General features: G+C 40.5%; 2 protein-coding genes across 3 annotated transcripts in view; both read left to right on the top strand.

Moving 5' to 3' along the window:
• The window catches only part of LOC109036963 (glutamate receptor 1), a 567,301-nt gene that overhangs the window by 89,574 nt on the left and 454,639 nt on the right, over positions 1-23,088 (top strand). The window lies entirely within an intron of this gene.
• LOC109036434 (putative methyltransferase DDB_G0268948) lies at positions 1,436-4,987 on the top strand. 2 transcript variants are annotated; one of them, XM_072301640.1, is made up of 3 exons: positions 1,436-1,593; positions 2,966-3,187; positions 4,296-4,987. In XM_072301640.1, the coding sequence occupies exons 2-3, from the start codon at positions 3,038-3,040 to the stop codon at positions 4,926-4,928; spliced, it is 783 nt and encodes a 260-aa protein (XP_072157741.1). In that variant the 5' UTR covers positions 1,436-1,593; positions 2,966-3,037; the 3' UTR covers positions 4,929-4,987. The 2 variants fall into 2 exon arrangements, with proteins under 2 accessions (XP_072157741.1, XP_018906187.2); XM_019050642.2 differs by having other exon boundaries at positions 1,438-1,593; positions 3,007-3,187.

Raw genomic sequence — 23,088 nt, 5'->3', positions numbered from 1 at the left:
TAACTTCTTTGCCATTCATTATTAATATAATAAATAACAGAAACAATTTGAACTTCTAAAATATCCAATACATATTGCTTTTCGTAAAAATATCGGTGGCTGAAGTCGAAAAATGCGCATCTCCGATTGCAATAAGGCTCTGCGCCTATTTTCTTTTCGGAAGGGGAAACAATCGAGAGTTTTTCATAGAATTTTCTTCACTCGTTTAGAAATATTCGCAGAAAAGTTCTAGAAAATATTTTGGTTGATTTTTTTTTAAAAAAAATAAAAAAATTATTAAAGAAAGTTCATAAGTTGAAGATTTCTAACTGTGAAAACAGAGGCAAGGGTTTTCGAGTTGACCTAAAGTAGATATGAATCAGTGAAAACGAAAACACACCAACTCGGTAACTCGAACATACTCAATTTCCATTAATGACAGTTAATTTACATAAAGGTCATTGAAGTTAGCACGTCTGTTCCAACTTGGACCTTTAACGTGGCCGTAAGTACTTGTCTTTCAGCAGCAAAAATATTTTTCTTTAACTAACCTCTTCACCTACTGTGCAGTTTTGTGGGTGTCTTAATTATTTTCTTTTTTCCGACTTGGTGTGTTTTCGTTCTAACTGATTCATATGTAAATTAGTGGACCTGACTTCCTCCTTCATTTCTTTTGGTACAGAAGAATGTGAACAAATGAATTTTTATCTTTGTTCTCAATAGGCCATAATGACGCCATTTTTCAATTGAAATTCCGAAAATACTGTCCAAAGTCGGAGAAGTTTAAGCCGTTCAATTTTACACGAGAATATGACCAGGCAGTTTTTTATCAAAATTTTGCAAATTATCGCTTGATATCAGAAAGATAAAGCTGTCTAATTTTTACTCAGGACTTCCCACTGATATCCTAGTAAAGTTACGAATAATTGGATTGCATTTTGCAAAAAGGAACAAAGCGCATTCCAATGTTGCTGGGATTGTTCGACTTCCATTACTTCCAAAAAAATTACTGAGATCATGCAAAAAATCAAAAGTGATTTTTGTCTTGAATTCATAGTATATTGGGAATAAAGATAAAATTTGTTCCGATGATCAGCTTATATTTGCGAGGTAAAAAAAAAAGCTGCACAAGCTTAGCGACATTGGAATGTTATCGGTTCACTTTTGCAAAATCCAATCCAATTAGAGAACGAAAAGGTTGCCAAGTTGAAATGAAGTTGCGTTCATTTGTCCGAGAAACAACGATGAGTGTGAAATAGCGAGGAACTTGGAACAGGAATAATAGACAAATGTAAATTTAGATGCACGAGGAAGCAAATTAGCATCTCAAGGTTGCACCGGTACAATTTTCGCTCCTGATTAAAACGTGATACAATAGAGAAATGTATAGAACAATTGGTTCCACGATGAGATTCGTAGAAGAAAATTGTTACGAGGCCATTTAATTGTCATGACGGGCGAAAATTTTCTGAACTGGCTTCATTAAGCGACGAGGTGCGAAAGCAAGTCGCATGGTCATCTCGTGTGAGTGTTTTTCATTGAGTTTTACTACTCTAAAGTGGTCGGCCGTCAAGGATTCCTCAGCAACTGCTAGATTTTACAGACATCCCCTGGGTAAAAATCAAACTTTTCTTCTTGAAATAAATGCCTTAAACTTACTTGAGCGGTGGCGTGACACACTTCGCGACAAATCGACTGATCTGCCATTAAACTCACATAGAAAACGATCGATTATCAGGGTATTTACAGCGAACACCTTATTAATAGATTCTTTGCCATAGTTTCCCATGGAAGGATATCGAAAGTCGATGATTCACAGCACGCTACTGTACTTGAGACTGTACGCGGAGAAAGGAACCCTGGTCACAAAACTCAAAATTGCTTTGCTCGTTCTGAGAGACCGACAATTTTCGGAACTTTCATGGGAGGAAAAAGTCTCTTGGATCCAGAGTACACCTTTAACTCTCAAAAAGTTTGACAAACAAAAAAAAACTCTTGATTCAACCAGATTTTAATTTGTTTAAATCGAGAGCCAAGCCTTCTAACGTCAGCGAATTGTCTTTAGATTTAATCAAAAGAATATTTTTTTGTCAAATTTTTAAAGAGTCCGGACACTGGATGCAAGAGACCTTTTCGTCCCATGTTGGATGACGCACTAAGTCAAAATCAAAGTTCAAGCAATACCCTTGGGAAAAACGATGTTTTTACTGATACCTTCAATCAGAACCCGTGATGACTACTTAATTCGGTTTGTGATTTAAAACACTAACACTCTCATTATATTCTGTGATACTTGTATAAAATCTAAAGGGTCACGCATAAAGCCGGAGATGCGAAGCATTAGGCAGACCACTTTACGGCCAACAGGTGATATTGCTGATTTAACAATTTTGTAGTTAAAAAAAGTGCCCAACATGTTTCAATGAACGTTATACAACACAAAAAATGTTATTGAAACCACCCCCGTGGTTAAATTAGCCTTCCTTTATTGTAAAATTTACATTTGAAACATGTCGGCCCTGTTTTTTAACAATTAAACTTTTAAATCAGCAATCCATTTTTTTCCGTGAAAGGGCGTAAACCCTAGTTAATATTAAAGTGCGAGTACTTTGACCTGTGTTGAGAAGTGTGTGAGTGCGCAAACTAGTCGAGTAGAGAACCATCCTACACTGATGAAAACATTCGTGTTCTTACGTTACTTTTGGTTAATATAGGAAGTGAAACACAAACCGACACAAATATTGGGTCGACATTGGTACAGTTTGCGGTGAATTTAGCACAAAAAACAATAGCGAGACCGGGGGGAAGCATTCCTTCGATTGCAACGTATTGGTACTCACCACTCGTTTTTTTATTAAGTCTCTTCAAGAAAACTAGCTTGCATTTTCTCTTGAAATTATCAACCGCAGGCTACTGGGTTATTTTGTGTTTTACGTCCCGTATCGACCAATTTTTTGTATTGAAATTTCTCTCTGTGTACTTATAGGGTCATATTGAGAATTCGTATCCTTTTACAATTCGTAACAGGTAAATTACGTCACGAAATAAGGGAGAGGGGATGGCCAATTTGTTCGTGAAACAGGCGGTGCAATATGCACGAGGCCGTCCTACATACCCGGCAGAATTATTCCGTTTTATTGCCGAAAAGACTCCGGAGCGTAAGCTTGCTTGGGATGTCGGAACGGGCAATGGACAAGCTGCCCGGTCGGTAAGTTTATGTTGCCCGACTTAATGTCAAACATTTAAGGGGGAATGAAACATGCGATTGAGCACAGGGGAGAATTTCATGAGCGCCGTCACCCGGAGCGCACCATGGTCTAAAACTCAAGAATAGAAAGAAATAAGTCTGATAGTAATTGAAAGGCCACGAAAGTTTCGTAACTGATGTTTTTTGAGTCGCTAATTTCGAATTTGATGTCAAATTGCTCTACATTTTAACACCCTGATCAATTAATTGTGGGCGAGTTTATAGCACGTTGCGGGCGTGCTGCCAGCTTGGAACGAGCACTGACGCCTACAAACCTAAGGAGATACTTCAAGCATTGCGCAATGCGTGAAGTAGCCCTTTAGGTTTGTAGGCGTTAGAGCGCGTTTCGCGCTGGCAGCACGGGCACTCCGCGTTGCGGCTCTCCGAGCGGGCGGGTGGTGAACGATTTCTTGCAGGGAAAGCTCCCTGGCGGAGAAACTCGTGTATCGTGTAAATTTGTTGTTGTTTTTTGTTTCAAATATTTTTTTTTAATTTTTGACTTTTAAAATTACACACTGGTCGCGTGAAGTAATTAGTGAACTCTCAACGCTAGATGAGGTGTAATATGAAAGGCGGGTCGTGCGCACGACCAATGTCCTTTAGCCCAAAATGTGTCTAATTTTAATATGAGATCAGAAGAAAAAAAAAAATTTTCAATTAAAAATTCTTAAAATTTTCATGGTGAAAATTCTCCAAATTTCCATGGTAAAAATTGGATTGCATTTTGCAAAAAGGAACCACTAGCACTGCAATGTTGTTAAAATTGTGCAACTTCTTTTGTCTTGGAGGAAAAACCCGATTATCCATTAATAGTTTCTATTTTACTCGCTAAAAACTGTAAATTTAAGACGAAAATTACCATCTAAATTTCATAGTTTTTTACGATTTCCGCAATTTTGTTGCAAAAGATGAAGTTGCACAATCTTAGCATCATTTCAATGCTAGTGGTTCCTTTTTACAAAATGAAATCCAATTCAATTTGCGAAAGGAAATTTGGCAACATAGGGATGCAGTTACGTTCCCTCGAGAGGAGAACGACACAAATTACCAAGAGATTCGTTGGTTTCAGTTGGCTGAGCACTACGAGCAAATCGTAGCCACGGACACGAGTTCAAAGCAGCTGGAACTAGCGCCGAAAATCCCGAACGTCCGCTACGAACAGACCTCCCCAAATATGTCCAAAGACGAGCTTTATCGAAAAGCAGCCCCAGAATCGAGCGTGGATCTGGTGACAGCCGCCCAAGCCGCACATTGGTTCGACCTACCGACATTTTACGAGCAAGTGAGGAGGGTGCTGAAAAAACCACATGGGGTCATCGCGGCCTGGTGCTATACACTCCCCGAGGTCAATCCGGAAATGGACACGGTTCTCCGGAAGTATAACGAGAACCCTTACGGAGATCCGAGGAAACAAATCGCGCATGATGGGTACAAGGATCTCGAGTTCCCTTTTCAACCTTTGCATGGACTCGATGGGACTGGACCGTTTCATTTCAAGAATGAGAAAACGATGAGCCTGGATGATTATTTCGTTTTTTTGAAATCCAGGTTCGCGTATCAAAAAGCTAAAGATCGAGGTGTTGAGCTTCTGAATCAGGAGATGATTGAGGAGTTCAGGCGCGCTTGGAGTGCGGATGGAAATGCAGACTCCAAATCGGTCAGATGGCCAGTGTACTTAAGGATAGGGAGAGTGGGGACTTAAAATCTAATCAGTTTTTAAGGATCACTTGGAAATAACTTCAATACACGACTTTTTTAAAACCTCGATTTAAACTTAATTTTGACAATGGGCCACTAGACAAGGTGCAAATTTCAGCATTTTGATACATGTTTTTCAATCAACATTTCACGTAAAACACGATGCGCACAACGAAAATTACCGAAATCGCATCCTCACGAAGATATTCAATAATTCTTGATGCGTGAATTCAAACCACCCGCTCATGAAAACTCAATGGTCTACGTGATTCACATCGCGCGCGAAACGTTTATCATAACAGTCTCTGAGATATAAAAATCTGGCAACCTCGATCTCGACGCTTTGGCTCAGTAATAGCAAATTGCTAATAGTTTGAACAACACATGGTGGGAAATGAACATTGCTCGATTGAGAAGATTGCTGAAACCGTTGTAGTGCGCGATTTGACTCTCGTATAGAGCTTTGAGTTTCTTTGTGAGCGGGCAGTTCAAATTCCTCGTAACCAATGTGAAATAAAAATGTTAATATCTCCATTAGGAATTTGTTTCAGTAATTTTCGTTGCGCAACTCGTGTTTTACGTGAAATTTTGGTTAAGAAACATGTATCAAAATGCTAAAGTTCGTACCTCGTCTAGTAGTCCATTTTAAGTTAGTTGGCATTGATTGGTACAAACCAAATCGCATGTCTTGCTACCCACGGTAACAAATCGGCAGGGGTTGTTGGGATTATGTAGCATCGCGTCCATGATATTGGACTCCATGCTCACCCTTAATATACTTGCCTGCTCATCTCGTCCAAGATCTTGGACTCCATGCTCATCGCTAAACTTTTCACTTCTTTGCTTGAGCATGGAGTCCAATAGCAAGTAGACCTTTTTTAGTTTTAAAGTTCATCATGATAGAAAATCGTAAATTTCTCTGATCAAATCTAGCTTGAACTAACCTAACCTAACCTAACCTAACCTAACCTAACCTAACCTAACCTAACTCAACCTAACAAAACTAATGCATAATGTGTTACGAAAACACATTTTTTCGTCTTTATTTCACAAAAATTGTCTAAATGAACTTTTGGACCTTATGCTCGTGTGTTGTCAGAGAATACCTGCATCCCACAATTTTGGACGCTATGCTCACTTTGATTTTTCTAAAAAATTATCCCTCATCAAAGTGAGCATGGAGTCCAAGATCTTGGACGTGATGAGCAACCTAACATTAAATAAGTGATCATGGACCCGATGCTACATTACCGTTGTTGGATGATTTGGACATTTCAAATTAATCTTGGTAGTATCCCTATAAATTAGGTTGCTAACCCAAATCGACGGCTCAAGTCCGCAACCACGTATCTCATTACCGGTGTTTGAAAATCGCCGCCTCCATAATATTTTTTTTAAAAGAGAACAAATTACCATCATTCCTTGAAGTTTTCACAGAGTTTTCTTCGCGCAGAGAATGAAAATCACGGCAATTTTAAAAAATTACCGTTGCATGGTTTTCCGTTTAAAAAATGAAGTATGACAGGAAGTCTGCGACGTTGCAAACCGAGATACGTGGTTACGGACTTGGTGTGGAAATGTTGCGGCACTACCCCTTCTCGTGTTGCGGTGCTACCATAATTAGTTGGAAACGTCCAAATCGTCCAACAAATTGGGACAGTATACCTTAATTTTGGGAGATAACCCCTAAAACTTCTTTTCCGTGCCTAGTGGAATCAGTGAGTCCGAAAACACACCAACTCGAAAAAATTAAAATAATCAAGACACAGGCAAAACTGCAAAGTAGTTGAAGAAAATAGCATAAGAGAAAGATTTTTGGCTTCGAAAGACAAGTACTTTAAGACACTTGAAAGGTCCAAGTTGGAACAGATGCGTTAACTTCAATGACCTTTATGAAAACTGACTCTTTTTAATGAAAATTGAGCATTTTTGAGTTATCGAGTTGGTGTGTTTTCTTTCTCACTGATTCAATTTTCTTCCTCGTTTTATTTTTTAACCATTATCGCCTAACAAGCCGCACAATACCTTTGAACTCTCTCCGAATAACCTCTAAATTATGAGGAGCTTATTACTCGCATAATTACAGCGCAGATTGTTCCCAGGGCGACCCGCAGCCTGACCGTTGACATTTAGTGTTTTCCTGGTGGATTAGACAAGACTAATGTAAAATAGAGCTATGCGCTTGGTCGGCTGTGTCGTTTCGGTGACCGCGAGAGTCGCTTACGGGCTGAATAGTTGATTGGCTAGGGCACCTCCCCACTGGTCGGTCGTAAGCAGGCGATTATTCGGCCCACAAACCGGCTATTTCGGTCGCAAAAACGACGCAGATGACCGACTGGACTACATTTTGCAATTAGAAACTATACAATCTCTGACCCACTTGTAAAAACACTCAAGTGCATTGAGAAAAGAACGGCACGGGCGTCGTTTCTGAAATGAGCAGGATATTGTAGGTCAAAACTGCAAAATGCAGCCTGATTACAAAGCTCCATATCACCTTAATCTCTTCTCCTACTAGACAATTACAAAATGAACAGCGTTTAGCAGAAAGTAGTCGAGCCACATCAGCTATTGACAAATTTAATTGGGCAATTTAATTTTTTACAAGGGAACGCTTGTGCGGATTCCTTCGAAAATGCTAAGAAATTTCCTTATTCGCACAAGGCAGAAAATTAACAGTTTGTACAATGATCCGTGCAACCGGTTTCATACAGAAAATTAAATTGCCCAATTAAAGGCAATGGTTGATGTGACTTGGTTCCTTTCTGCTTAACTCGGTCCGAATGTCAAATATGGGGCTGCTGTACCTTACGTCATTTTATTTATACACACTGGAAAAAAACACATTGGATCGATTGGATCTAGAGTCCAGACTCTTAAAAACATCGACAAGAAAAAATACTCTTGATTCAATCGGAATTTTGCTTAAATCAAGAACCAAGCCTCTTAATTTGAGCGGATTTGTTTTGATTCAAGCATAAATCCGATTGAATCAAGAGTATTTTTTCTTGTCAATGTTTTCGAGAGTCTGGACTCTAGATCCAAAGTGTTTTGTTTTTTTTCCAGTGCACGGTGTGAGCCGCACAGAAGGAGGTATTCTTAAGTATGTTAACAAAACTGATTCGAAAGAGATATTTTTATCACGAGTCAATGAAATGAGGGGTTAACAGAGGGCTCGGGCAATTCGAGTTGTCACAGCTTTATCCGTGAAAAGATTCCTCGGGGGGCAGTTGGGAGTAGCTCCGAGATGCGACAGTCCGCTTTGACGCAACTTTTAAACGTATTGTTGATCGAACAAGTTTTAGCTGCATTAGAACAAGTTGGCGAAAAGTTCGGTGCATGGACAAGACCTTTCAGGACTCTCGGGGGATCAGGAACTTCCCGTGTACAAATACTACCTTTATCTTGAGGTGCTTTGATGAAATTCGCCCGAGTTCCCCGACTCCTGCCGATTCATCATTTATGGATGCTCATTTATGGTTTTTCGAGCGCGTTTCGAGTCTGCGAGCCGGAGTGCAGTGAAATCGATGCTCTCATACGCGGAAAAAGCGATGGATGTTATTGCGTATTGCAGGGATATTACACGTATGAGATCCGGAACCTTTTTTGAAGTTTCGCAAAAGCGTGAAAACTGTCCTCTCGGTAATGGATGGAGTTCCTTGGAATACTGCACGGTCCTGTAAAGCAAAACGCCGTATTTTCATGTAGCATTTTGCCATTTTGTTCTAATACAATTTACTTTTCGCAAAAAAACTTCATGATTTCAATTTTCTGATACAACTTCTATTATTGCCATAATTTTTTGGAAAGAGCTTGATGAATTTTTACTAGTGTTCTGGTGACAGAAAATTTAATATCCTTCTAATTTATATGATTTTCAAAATTATACGACTGTTGTCATAAAAATGCCTTTTGCTGACTTACTTTTCTCAATTCTTACGCATAAGCATAATTAATAGAGAATTTGATCGCTCCCCACTTTTAAAATTGTCTGGGAACATAATCCATAATAAAGTCTCCTACCATACGTAGGTATGCCTCTTGTTGGAACAGTCTCTTGTTGATTTTCCATGGCCGAAAAACCAACATGGCGACGTTATTCTAATTTGCCGCGCTGAGTAAGAATGCCGCATGGGCCACCAGCCGATGCCAATTTTCCTTAGACATAACACGAATTTCTGGGGAAATTTATGAATATTTCTTCTCCAAATTCTTAGGACGTCGAAATTTAAAAAGTCTGAAAATTTCAAGGAGATGTATTCATAACTTTCTTCAAGAATAATTAGTTTCCGAGAGGAAATTTGGCAACATTCGAATGCTCATACGGCGTTTTTACTTGGCACCGGTGGCGTGGCGTGCTTTGCGATACATCGATTGATCTGCCATTTAAACCAATAGAAAAGGATCGATTATTAGGGTGTTCGCAGCGAAGACCCTGATAATCGAATCTTCACCACAGCTCAAATGGGGAAATATCGATAAATCGATCATTCACGCCTCGCTACTGCTTGGCGCGGCAGTTATCCCGTTACACGCCGGGAAATGCCTTTCCAAGTCTCGATAGCGAACGTAAGGAACGTTGGCTCGGATTTCTTACGGAAAAAAGGCAGGGCTCATTGGAGATTCACCTGACTACCGCACCGGCGGGGACCTCGACTATTTTGCATCTCACGTCTTCAATTAGCAGCCTAGTTGCCTCCACCGCCCCCACCCCCGCCCCTGCCTCTTGAGAAGTCGATAAGTGTCTAAGCATCGAGTCAGCGCCCGGATGGCTCTGAGAAAATGGAAGCAACGAGTGGTAGCCGGAAAAATTGTCAGTGGATGGAAGAGGAGGAAGAGGACCCGACGGTGCCAAAGCAGAGAGTTTTCTGCATAAGGTCCGCGTTAAACAGAAAGGAACCAAGCCACATCAGCTATTGCCAAATTTAATTGGGTGAATTAATCTTTTACGTGAAACGGTTGGGCGGATTTTCGTTCAAATTTCAGTGAACTTTCTCCATAGTACGAAACAAATTCCTTAAAATTTTCAAAGGATTCCGCACAAACGTTCTCTCGTAAAAAACTGACTTGCTTAGTTAAATTTGGCAGTAAATGTGGCTTGGTTCCTTTCTGTTAAACGCGGTCCATACAGCCTCATCCAGAAAAAATCATCAAAAATGCCGGAGGCAGTTTGCACTAGAGCAAGCACTATCGCGAGATACAACTAGTGTCAATGTGCACCTTAATGTATTAACATTGACAATTTTCTTTTACAAAAAAGTGACTACCATTTTCCGTGAGTTTACTTCTCTGTGCGGAGAAAACTCTTTTAAAACTTCAAGGAATGATATTGATTTATTCTTCATCAAAAATAATAAAACGGGAGCGGAGATTTGTATACACCGGAAACGAGAGATGTGGTCTGGTAACATGACCGTTAATAGGTAGAAAATAAAACAAGCCTCTAGTAACAGGAAAAAAACACCCTTAACTTATTCTAAGCTGCAGGACGTTACAAAGTTTTTGATCTAAAACTCAAAATTTACTTTAAAAATGAAAATTTCACCTCCTTGAGCATAACTCATATCTCTCCAATTGTTGCTCACATTTCATTATCCAGCATGAATAATTGAATAGAGGATCATTGCTAACATCGAATTCGTAGGGTTGGAGCTCGTTGATATCCAATGCAAAGCAAGCTTCGTGGATAACGCACGATAGCAGTGGAATTGATAACTATATTGCTGCACTGATGTTGCTTTTTTTGCCTACATTAAAAATTGAAGGCGGAGGAAGTTCCATAAAAAGTACCCATTAATACGTTTCAGCAGATGGTAATCACGATTTACGAAAACGCCCAAGCTTGACGATTTAGTAAACGAGAGTTGAGTACGATTCACCTTTAAAATTAGAAACACATATTTTGATATGGCGTCAAAGCAATGGTGCTCAAATCTGTAAAAACAGAATTAATCGTACTCAGCAACTATATAGTCCTGATAAATCAAGATCACTTCATAGTATTGATCCAAACAGCGTAGTTTTAAAAGCGAACAATTACTCAAAATAAGTTTTCCCATAAATAGGAGGTATTTCGTTTTTTACTGAATGAGGCACCACCGGCTATGATGTCATGTCAAAATCTCGGTTTATAAGATGTACTTTGCACCGAACTCAGATTTTGGGGGAAAACATGACGGTGACACCAGTTTTATGGAAAATGCACCTTGAAGCTTGGAAAAAGCTCAAACAATTGAGGCCATTATAGCCAGCTACCGTCACCTAATGGGAGAGTCCATTTCTGTAATTAGTCGTGTGCTCCATGCAGAGGTAAAGTCAAACAGTCAGCACAGTTGCCATGGCTACGAGATAAAAACTGCGCACTGAACACGTACAACTCGTGAATTTCCCTATTTCTGCTTACAAACAAGCCTGACAATTAAATTGGTAAATATCTTTAAAGCGTGACGTAAGGTGGATAAACAGGTTTAAATTTTGAGAGTTTAGTGAACTTATGGGTGTGGATTTCTAACCACCCACAGGACCGTTCTTACATCAAGTTCGGCAGTTCATCCGATGTCTTATAGTACACGTAAATGGTGCCGCAGATGTCTAGGATTAAAATTAAAAATACCAAAAAAAGGACGAAAATGTAATTTTTTTTTATTAAAGCGACCTTTATTATCAGAGAAGAAAAGAATACGTAAGTAATTACAAAGACTTCAAGTCATTACAATACATAAGTTGACAAAATTGAAAAAGAAAGGAAAAAGGTAGAAAAGAACAAATGGAGATTAGAAATAAGAACAGATTAAAAAAGAGAGAGAAAAGAGAACAAATTCAGGGGACTCCAGGAGTCAAGGTCGCGCCGGAACTACCACATGGTATACCATCGACATCCTCTTATCGGTCCCCGATTCATCGAAATCTATCGAGACCTCAAAGTGGATCGATTTATCGAAGTTTGATACTTTTCGCCATTTTTTTGAAAAACAAAGCCGCTAGATGCACGCCCGCAACCCTATCATCGTTTTCCGGTCAAAGAAGCGTAACTCCATTGAAAGGTCGCAAAATTGACTCAAACAATTCAATATTTTACAAGAGTGTATCTGCGCAATTTTTGTCCCACATTTGCCATTTTAACAAGGAATCAGAAAAAAATTAGGAAAATGTTCAGTTAAAGCTGCTAAAGATTCTTCGGGTAGAACTGCAAGCTGCGAGGCGAAATTCGGCAACATTGAAATGCAGTTACGTTTTTCCGCGAGGGAAAGGACGATGTATAAAAATAACGAAAAAATAAACAGAGGAAACTTGACAACCTGAAAGGATAATGGTGACAGGGGGCTCGGAGGGTATGAAAAAGAGTCGAGAAGAGGGCTGAGCTACGTCGAATCTTGAGAGGCGCAGGGGGGGCGGGGGCGGAGGGGAGGGCTATTAAAGCTGCAGGAATAACAAGGAGTACTCGCGAGCATACAAATGAAAAAAGGGTGCTCAGCAGGTTGGCAAGCCTCCGCGGGGAGGGGCGGGGGGCAGGGGGGCTCGGGGACAGAAAACAAAGATAAGCACTTATGGTGGTTGTTTTGAATCCTGCGTGTTCCCCGATGATAATTTCATAATGCGGATTGAAAGTGGCCGCTCTCTCCGGCCTCCGCGTGGATAATGACGCCGACTCGCCGCGTTTCTCTCAGCTTTCTCCTTTTTTTATGAGCTTTTCCTTTTTTCATTGGAACTCCCACCCCCTGTCCTCCCTCTTTTTATCTATGCATCCTCTTTTTTAAGAGGAATACAATTTTGAAAAATCAAATGATTTTGATTTTAGCTCTCTGTGGCACAGCGTTACAAATCTAGAAGAATGTTTTGGGGGGTTTTTAAAAATTGAATTTTTTTCATGTGGCATGATTTTGCAAATTTTCATCAGTTTTTTGTTTTTTTTTTAATAACTGATTTCCGAACATTTAAATGTTGAAAACTTTCCACTTTCCACAATTTAATTGGTGAGTCACTAAAAAAAGTTAACTTTCAACAATTTTAGTGTAGTGAGTAGATGACTAAAGTTTCAAAATGGTGTTATCATGAATATTTGAATACGCAGTGTAAATTAAAAGTTTTACTTAATATAAATAATTTGTGTTTGTTTTTTTCTTTTTCAGGTAAGGACGTTTAAAAATTCGGAAATTATCCTGAAAACACATTCGAAAGTTCTGCTTCGACTTGCAGAACATGGTGATTTGCAATGTGTTACAACGAAAAGGTAAAGAGGCTTTCAAACATTGAATCTCGGTAAATTTTTGGACTTGCAAGGGTCAAATGGGCTGAAATGCTCTTGTCCCTTTTATCATTACAAATCTGCAGATTAGGTCTCTATATCCTGACGTCGTCGGAAAGCATTTGACACAAATTGGAAAGGAAACTGCATCATCCATTTAAAAGCAGTACCAAACGCATGATCCATCCAACTTGAGTAGACTCGGGTCTCATGGACCCGCAGCGGAATAGGAGAAACAAGAAAAAGGAGAGGAAGTAAACACAAAGAAAAAGGAATTCTTCTGCTCCTTCCTCTTCTACTTTGTACCACGTCTCCTTTTCTTCCTCTTCTTCACTTCTCCGGTTCTATCTTCCTTCCTTTCTTCTTCTCATTTTCTCTGCTTCTCTTTTTTCCGATTTCTAAGGCGTCTTCAACTGATGCAATATGTTGAGAGTCTAACAATAAGTCCCAAATCTATCAGACTAATAACACCGTCAGAAATTTGACACTAGCCACTAAACCTAAGGAATATGTAAAACGGTAGGCTGATCATTGAACTTGATAGACAAAGCTATAGACAGGGAAGACATAGGGAGTTCGGAGCGATTCTATTGGTTTGAAACCAGTGGTTGTCATAGACTAAGAGGGATGAATGGTGGACTAACTACAGGGTTTCTCGCGGATTGCTGTTAGTTAGTCAATTACTTACCTCTTTTGTCAATTACAACCACTCGCTCCCACCAACAGGATCGCTATTTTCAGATCGTCCTCTTTGTCTACAGCTTTGTCTATCAATTTCAATGATCGTACCTCACGAACACAACCAAGGAGTGAATAAACTGGGACAATCAAGTACCATTATCAGTCTTTTTTCCCATGTGATTCCACTTAAGAGCCTCGTTTCAGTACGGCAGTTCACGGCCGCATATCCGTGCCAATTTTGGATCCGTTTCAGGTTACCTCTGGCGAGAAAGTGTTAATCAAAGGTTAACGTCGTGTAAATCATTTAAATGCGGGCGCAGCGGCGAAGCCCCCGAGTACAAGCTAATGCAGGGGGCGAAAACATTGTCCGACAAATTATGAATAATGCGCGCCATTTATGACCGGTGTTACGCAGTCTAAAAACGTGTTGCAAGTTTATAAACGGCCCCGAATAGTGTTCTAACGATGCTTTTACGGGTCGAGTCATCGAGTGCTCTGTACTACCCGTGTAGCTCAGCGATACTCCGTACAGCTACTCGCGCGCGGGAATTTTTTTACGTCCGAAAAATGAGTCGATATAAATTTTATTGATTTTCCATGTTGCGCGGTTTTATTCGCGCGCTCAACCTGCTGTTCGTAAATAATTCGCGATAATAGCGTTACGAGCCGTGTTAAAATCGGTGCGAAATTCGCGATGTCGTGAGATCTCTCGGTTGACTTCGCGATTTTTCCTTCGAACGAACGCGTGGGGAGAATCACGATCAGTTGGCAACCCTGAGGGCTACTCTCGTTGCGCTGAATTGTTCGCAAGCGTAAAAATGCACTAAAATTAAAAGGTTGTTGGGTTTATTAGCTGTATTAGGTTTTGATCACCGTTCCTTTTGGGGGTGAGGGCGAGCGGGTCAGGGGTTTTATTTCGTATCCCTTGCTTGATTCGATCGTATTTCGCGTGATGTATAAAAAAATGACAGCGTTAGAGTCCCGTAAAAAATGTGACAGTCGGTGAGTACTTTTACTGGCGCTAAATATCTCGTATTTTACGCTAATTCGACTGCAGGAGATCATAAGCGAATATAATGTAATTTCATGGGTGTAGAAACGATGAATGGAAAAAAGAATTACAAGAACTTGCTTCGTTGCAAATTTCCTGTTATATGAAATTTTCGCCAATGTAATTGGCCATGCTTAGGAAAATAGCCGGAAAAAGTTGGAGATCCTAAGTCTCTAACAATTATTTTACAAATGGTATCATTTTTCTTCTTCGAGGTACCATTTGAGAAGGTGCGTGATCCTAAAAATATTTGGAACTATTTCTGGAACAAAATTTTGCACTGATACCCGACGAAACAATTTGGAAGATGAAGCAATTGGAAAACACCGAAAAGGTAAAATTTCTCTAAAAAAGTCTCAAAGTTTTCCCGAACCATAGAATATAAGAAACCTCGTGCAATTTTGTGCAGTTTTTGAAAGTATCAATTTTACACTGAAATTTAGCCCACGTTGGCAAAATCATCAGCACTTTGTCTAAACGATAAGCAGCTCGTGATAACACTTAAAGAATATTCGACTTTTATTTCAGGATAATAATAAGAAGTTTCGCGAAGGCAGCATTTTAGAGCTAAAACTTAAAAACGCAGCAAACATTTTAGACAAGGGCTTAAAAAAACTTGCCTCTCACGAGATAGACTTCATCGATAGAAACATCATCATCATTACATCTTGACCCGAAGGCCAGGCGATGAACCGCAATCAGCTCGTGATAAAATTTGAATAATATTCTACTTCTTTTTTCAAGATATTAATTAGACGTTTTGCGATCAAAGCAGTATTTAAGAGTTGATCCTTCCTATCAAAAAACGCAGTGGAGATATAAGCTGAAGGCTAAAAAACTTGTCTTAAATGAGATAGACTTCATCAATAGATATATCATTATCATTACATCTTTATCCGAAGAGCACGATGAACCGCAATCAGCTCGTGATAAAATTTTAAAGGAAAAATAAATTCTACTTTTCCTTTCAAAATAATGATTAGAAGTTTTGCGACAGAAGCAGCGTTGTAGAGCTGATAGTTCCTATCAAAAAATACAGAAAAAATTTTAGCCAAGGGCTAAAACTTGCATTACACGAGATATACTTTACCGGTTGATACGTCATCATAATTATATTTTGATCCTAGGGGCAGGCGGTGAAATTCGATCAGCTCGTGAAAAAATTCGAAAATGTTCTACTTCTTCTTTCAAGATAATAATCAGAAATTTTGCATTTAAAGCAGCGTTGCAGAACTGATAGGTCCTATCAAAAAACGCGGAAAAAATTTTAGCCAAGGGCTAAAACTCGCCTTACACGAGATAGACTCCATCGATAGGTACGTCATCATCATTACATCTTGATCCGAGGGGCGGGCGGTGCTCGGCGAAATCTGCTCAATGAAAGTCAATAACAGAGTGATAATGCCTTCATACGGTCGGAGGAAAACACGGCTAATCGACCGTCAATCCCCCTCAAATAACAGCTCTTCAAATTTTCACGCTCCGCCTGCTCACTCTCCGCTAATCCGACCGCGTCAGCTAAAATACGCCAGTACTCGCTCGAAACGAAACGAAATCAAAAAAAGAAAAAGAACAACCCCCGCAACCGAACGCGAAGAAACTTTACCCGAGCCCGGCCGGTGCAGGGGCTGCAACTCCGAAAAGGAAACTTCCAACTCACATCATCCCTCAAACCCTCGCTCCTCCGCAAGGGCGTATCTTAATTCTCACGTGAGCCCTGTCCTACATGAAAATCAATGCTTTCGGGGGCTCATGCAGAGATTGAGATATGTCCTTACGTAAGAAGAGCGAGGAAACACGAGCGGAAACGTACGGACTTCGGTTTCAGCGACGAGACGAATTAAAGTAAATCATCATCAAAAAGTGGGTCCTTTCCACCCCTTACCAACCCCTGTCCCCGGCCGGGGACAGGGGTTGGTAAGTCGTAGCGGAAAGTATTGACAAGTAAAGAACGCGCTGATTGATTGATGAGTGGCTCGACTCGGCGTTGCCCGTAAAAGAGAAAAAAAGAAAAAAAAAGTTGCGGCGAGTTGAAAAAGATACACTCCTCGCGACGAGGGGCGGAAAGCGATGGGGGCAAAAATAAAAAGAAAATAAATAAGACCTCAGGGCAAATTAGTGAGACAGGCGCGGTGGCGGAGTTAAAAGCGGGCGACTTCGGCGCAACAACTTTATAACCCCCCAACCCCCCACCCCCTCGGGTCGAAATTATAATCTTTTAAAACTGCGGCGGATAACGAGGCGACGGGAAAAGTGCAAACAAACGGAGTCAACACGGAAGGACACAGTTCGTCGCCCGACGATCGTAGGGACGTAACACGATCCCCGAATGAGCTCTGGAAAACATGGGGTTATACGGGCGACGGGGTTCATCTCGATGTGGGGTTGAGTGGTTTTGCCGGCCGTGATTTTCGAGTTGGCTGTTATTAAAAAATGAGCTCGCGTCGTGGCGTCGTGGAAACAGCTCACTTGAATTTACACCCGGCGCGGTGCTCGCCCGTGGAACGGATTGCGGCGGAGTCGTTTCGTTTTTTCTGTCTTAAATTTTTATTTATGGGCGTCTTACGCTTTCGCGGAGGAGGGAAAAAACAGGGATTCCGGAAGTGAGTTTAGAGGTGTTTATGTGACAGTCAAATTATATGATAAGAGCACATGCTCCACGGTTGGAGAGCGGCAATCCGGGAGCGCGAATTCGCTTTCTGTTTGCGGTTCGTGTTGGGAAACATGTATCTCCATGGCGGAATTCATAAAATCTCCATTGAAAAAAGGCAATTGAAAGGCGTTACGCCAACAGAACAATTTTTTTTTGCACATCTTAAAAATTACATACACTGGAAAAAAAACATATTGGATCTAGCGTCCAGACTTTTGAAAACATTGACAAGAAAAAGGACTCTTGATTCAATCAGATTCAAGCTTAAATCAAAAAAACATCCGCTCAAATTAAGAGGTTTGGTTCTTGATTTGAAGCTTAAATCTGATTGAATCAAGAGTATTTTTTCTTGTCGATGTTTTTAAAAGTCTGGACTCTAGATCCAATGTGTTTTTTTTCCAGTGTAGGAACTGATGTATTTTATGATCAAACCACCATAAAAGACAGAACCATCTAAATTCTACTCTAAGGCACGCTCCACTAGTTTACCAGACCAGAATCAGACGCTGGGGGACTCTAGATCCAATGGGTTTTTTTCCCAGTGTTGGAGACTTGTATCTCAGTGTTGGAGACTTGTATCTCCATGGTGGAATTCATACAATCTCCACTAAAAAAAGCCAATTGAAAGGCGTTACGGCAAAAGAACCAATTTTTTGCACCTCTTAAAAATTACATATTTTTCACTTATTTTTCGACGCAGATAAGAGCAGAGGGCACGGAAAAAAGTAACAGGGGTAATCCCGTAAACTTGTGGAACTATCCCAATTTGTTGGATGATATGGACATTAGACATGTCCAATTAACTGTGGTAACTAGTACCGCAACTCACGTTGAGTAGGGCCGCAACATTTGGGTTAGTTACCTGCTTTATTGGGACATTACCACAATTAATTGAGATACTTCCACAATTAATTGAAAATGTTCATATTATCCAACAACCGCGTGCTCTTTTTACGATGATAGTTACCATGAATGAGTCGGAGAAGTCGGTTCTATTTTGCAAACTACCGTTCAATTATTGAGGTTTACTTTTTTTTCCTGATCGTGCATAAAATAGAAAAATTTTAGACAAAATTTGAAAACTTACGTTCTTGTAAAAAATCGAAATGTGCTGGTCAATTTTGCCGCAGTACTTGGCAAAAGAACGACTCGCTTCTCAGTAATTTTGAATTTATCACATCCTTTTGTATCTTTCATATCTTAGAGTCGCCTAAAGTTAAGCATGGCCTCTCCTCATTTCTCGTCTTAGGTTCGTTACTTACTTTCAGTTCTCCTAAAGGACAATATATCCACTAAGTTTGACCAAAAAACTTTGCGTTTAGACGACGAAGCATCTCGAAGCAAACCCAAAAGATTAAATTATCAGGTCCAAACTTGGTAATTACCCAAACTGACCCATCACCGAAAAAAAACTGCGAGAGACACAACTCCTCGCCTCGACCGCCCCTTCAAAACTTCGTGCGGCAATATTCTCGGCAGTCCCGATTCGCCTCGCGTAATTTGCCTCGACGACGTATTAATCATCAATTTAACTTGTTGAGCCCCGGTTCAGAGGTGGGCTTTTTCGGGGAGCGCAATTCAATTCGCCGACTTCAATCAAGATGCAGCGATACCGCAATTTGTTGTTATTAAAATGGGGCTCTCTGTAAATTAGCGCGCGGAAAGTTCCCGGCCCCCGGCTCGGCCGCAAACCGCACTACGCCGCCGACGGCCCCGGACCCTCTTTTTAGTTCCCGGTGACTGATAAAACTGTCGTTCATTAATCTTGCCGCCGAACTGACTAATGGGTTTCTTTTGGTGCCGCCGCCGCTGGAGTCGCTCATGTGGAAAAAGGCGTCGCAGGGATAGTTCAATACACTCGGATACACGCGCTTCCCGCAGGAGAATCGGAGGGTCTGCGGACCTGAACGGGTTTTTGCGGGTCAATATGTTGGTGCAGAGCATGCAACACGATGGCTCGTCTCTAGAATCACATGCAGTGCACGGTGTCTACTAAAACAGGCTGGTCAAAAATAAGTACTTATACAGTACTTTTTCAGTACATTTTAGAGAAACTCAGCACCTCCTCTGACAGAAAAATTCCGTACTTTTTCAGTACCTCCATTTGACGAAATTGGACTAATTTCAAAAATTTAAAATTTCGAAAAAAAATCCGGACCTTATTGCGGAATTTCCGCACTTTTTCCGTACTTCCGGACCGCTCTTAAAAAATCAGTGCTATTTCTGAACTTTCCGGAAATTCCGTACATGTAGACACCCAGCAGTGGTAACGAAGTCTCTTGGATTCAGAGTCGAGACTCTTAAACATTAACGAGAAAAATAATTTTGATTCAATCGGATTTTTGCTTCGATCATATGGAAATCCGCTTAGAATACGAGGCTTGGCCGCTTGCTCTCGATTCTAGTAAAAATCCGATTAAATTAAGAGAAAATTTTTCTCGTCAAATTTTTTACGAGTTTGGACTTCGGTGCCAAGAGACTTTCTTCCAGTGTGTATACAACGTACTTCGTAAAAAATAAATGAACCAAAGATAAATCAAGTTTAAATCAGACCTCATCAGAGCTGTCTCGTTACGTACGTAAATTCACGTGTAAGAATCACATGCAATGAAAAGAAAGTCTCTTGGATCCAGAGTCAAGACTCTGCAAAAAATTGAAAAAAAAAAATACTCTTGATTCAATCGCATTTTAGCTTCGATCAAAAAGAAATCCGCTTATAATTTGAGGCTCGGCCGCGTGGCTCTCGATTAAAGTAAATATCCGAAAGAATCAAGATAAATTTTTTCTCGTCGAATTTTTCAAGAGTTTAGATTCGGTGCTTAGAGACTTTTTTCCAGTGTGTCTATACAACGTACTTGGTAAAAAATAAATGAACCAAAGATAAATAATATTTAAATTAGACCTCATCAGAGCTGTCTCGTTACTTGTCCCTTTGGATCCGCCTATGAAAGTGAAGCATATTGGTGACCAAGTTTTCTCGCAATATTGGAAAGGAAATGAAAAATCTCGATTGGAGTTACGGCGTTTTCGCCGTGAAGGCGAGAACGTTCCTATACGTAGAGACAAGTCCAGGCGCACAAACGGATCAAGAATGTAGGTCAATAGGTTCTGATCATTTGTTCGGAGGCTCCTCTCACGACGCGGCGTGCCATCTAAATTTGGCCCGTGAACCCAGGACCGCGCTTTCGCCCTCGCCTCCGGAAAAACTTGGCCGGACGCCAAAGCTAAGTCCTGTCCGAACGTGCCTCCATCCCCCGAGACGCTCTTTTATCTCTTCGGGGAGACTCCTCTATCTACTCCGCCCCACCTAAGTGTCGCCGCGCGCCACCTGTAAGTTCTCTCGTCGGCCCCTTCTCCCGCGTTTTCGGTGTTTCTCGAGACTAATCGACGCAGTTTTACGTCTCCATCGTCCACCGCCCGAAAGCCCTGTTCATCATCGCGTGACTCCCTTCGGGCCTGACAGGATTGGGGCTCGCTTGCGGTTATTGAAATTTATGTAGGGTAGGATTCATACCCGTTCCCGAAACAGTCCCTTTCCTTGAATGAATCAGTGAGAACGAAAACACACCAACTCGGAAAAGTGAAATGAATCGAGACACACACGAAACCGAACAGTAAATGAAGAAATTAGTCTCAGAGAGAGATTTTTGGTGCCGAAATACAAGCACTTAAGGACATTTTAAGGGTTTAAGTTAGAAAAGATGCGCTAACTTCAATGACTTTTATAAAAATTGACCGTCTCTTATGAAAATTGAGTGATTTCGAGTGACCGAGTTGGAGTGTTTTCAAACTCACTGATTCAAATATGGTCTACAAAGCGTGGTTCTGAAAAAAACGAAGAGCTCAAGTTCGTATCCGCTACGTTTGAGACTCAATACTATCCGATTCAAAAACATGATTCGACGCGGTTTTTACCGTGGTCAAACTGGCGTTCGCATCGATATTATCAAACATCTCGGCGGAATATTAATTACATTATTAGCCAAATAAGAACGATAGCCATTGCGCATGAACCTGAAGGACCATTCTAAACCAAAAAAATTAGCAAAATTCAGAGAAATAAAAGCAGAATCATGTTAAGAAAAAACCTCGCATTCGATACAGTTATCGAGTTTTAGCTAAAAATTCAGAATTTGCCCAGCTTTTTGACACAATGGGCCTGTTGCATGCAAGAGATACAGCCGTGCGAATAGACTTTTTAGAGGTTAAATGACACGAAAATTACGATGGTCACATTATAAAAGTCTGAAATACACTCCTTACTGCGCAATTTGTGTCGTTAGGAACGCGCTTTTTCAAATTTTCCGCGTCTGGGGGCAGTTTTCTAACGGCAACTTGCGGCTATTTCCGGTCAACTAAAACTGACAACATAACCTAAAAATCGGAGCTCGTGATATTTCGTGAAATGAAATGTAGAAGGATTGCGTTGGATATTAAAAAGTTGATCGATTTGGTTACCGCATAAAGCATATATGGACCACTATAAGAGATCACGTTGGGTTTGTAAACAAACTGAAGGAATGAATAACAACAACAACAATGACTCGACATCTTCCGGAAATCACCGAGCCTGCCGTTTGCTCGTTTCCGGTGATTAGAAAACTACCCCCAGACGCGGGAAATTTGAAAAAGCGCGTTCCTAACAACGCAAATTGCGCAGTAAGGAGTGTATTTCAGACTTTTTTAATGTGACCATCGTAATTTTCGTGTCATTTAACCTCTACAAAGTCTATTCGCGCGGCTGTATCTCTTGCATGCAACAGGCCCATTGATGTGACTTATCGCATGCTAGTTCGACCACGCCAGAAACTTTGATGAATCACCGTGAGCCCAACATAACATGAGAATAGAGCACAGGAAAGAAGGCTCGTTCATGACGGCGCAGAGATACGACTATTCGTACTAGATGGATGTCCGTGTTGCGTCTGCAAAATTGAAGGCGCGACGATGTGAGGCGTGAACTTTCAATGCTCTGATCTGTGCTGCCAATGACGTGTCGCTCAAAAACTACAAACAATTATTGGAAATTTTGAGGAGGCAAATATTGCAAGAAACGGATTGACCCCAACAATAAATTTTCGACCTAGAGCATCAGGTTTAATTATTTCTTTCAGGAATAATGTAATTTTTGATCTTCGAACTATATTACCTTTAATCTACATGGCACATACTTTACCGATCATTTCTATTCTCTCAACTTTAAAGAAAGTGCACTGCAAAAGAGTTCCTTGGATCCAGAGTCCAGACTCTTAAAAAAATTGACAAGAAAAAATACTCGTGATTCAATCGGTTTTACCTGGAATCAAATATAAATCCGCTTAAATTAAGAGATATGACACTCAATTTAAGCAAAAGTCCACTTGCAACGACAGTATTTTGTTTGTCAATTTCTTTAAGAGTCTTAACTCTGGATTAAAGGGACTTTTTTCCCAGTGTTGCGGGTTGCGTGGTGGAATCTACGTATCAAACAAGACCCAACTTGACGAGAATTGTCGTCAGCAAACTACACACCTTTTTGAAAAACGATACAAAAT

The sequence above is a fragment of the Bemisia tabaci genome, chromosome 6, assembly GCF_918797505.1.
Source record: "Bemisia tabaci chromosome 6, PGI_BMITA_v3".
Taxonomy (NCBI): domain Eukaryota; kingdom Metazoa; phylum Arthropoda; class Insecta; order Hemiptera; family Aleyrodidae; genus Bemisia; species Bemisia tabaci.
The sequence above is the reverse complement of the archived record's forward strand: the minus strand, read 5'-3'. Positions and strand labels throughout refer to the sequence as shown.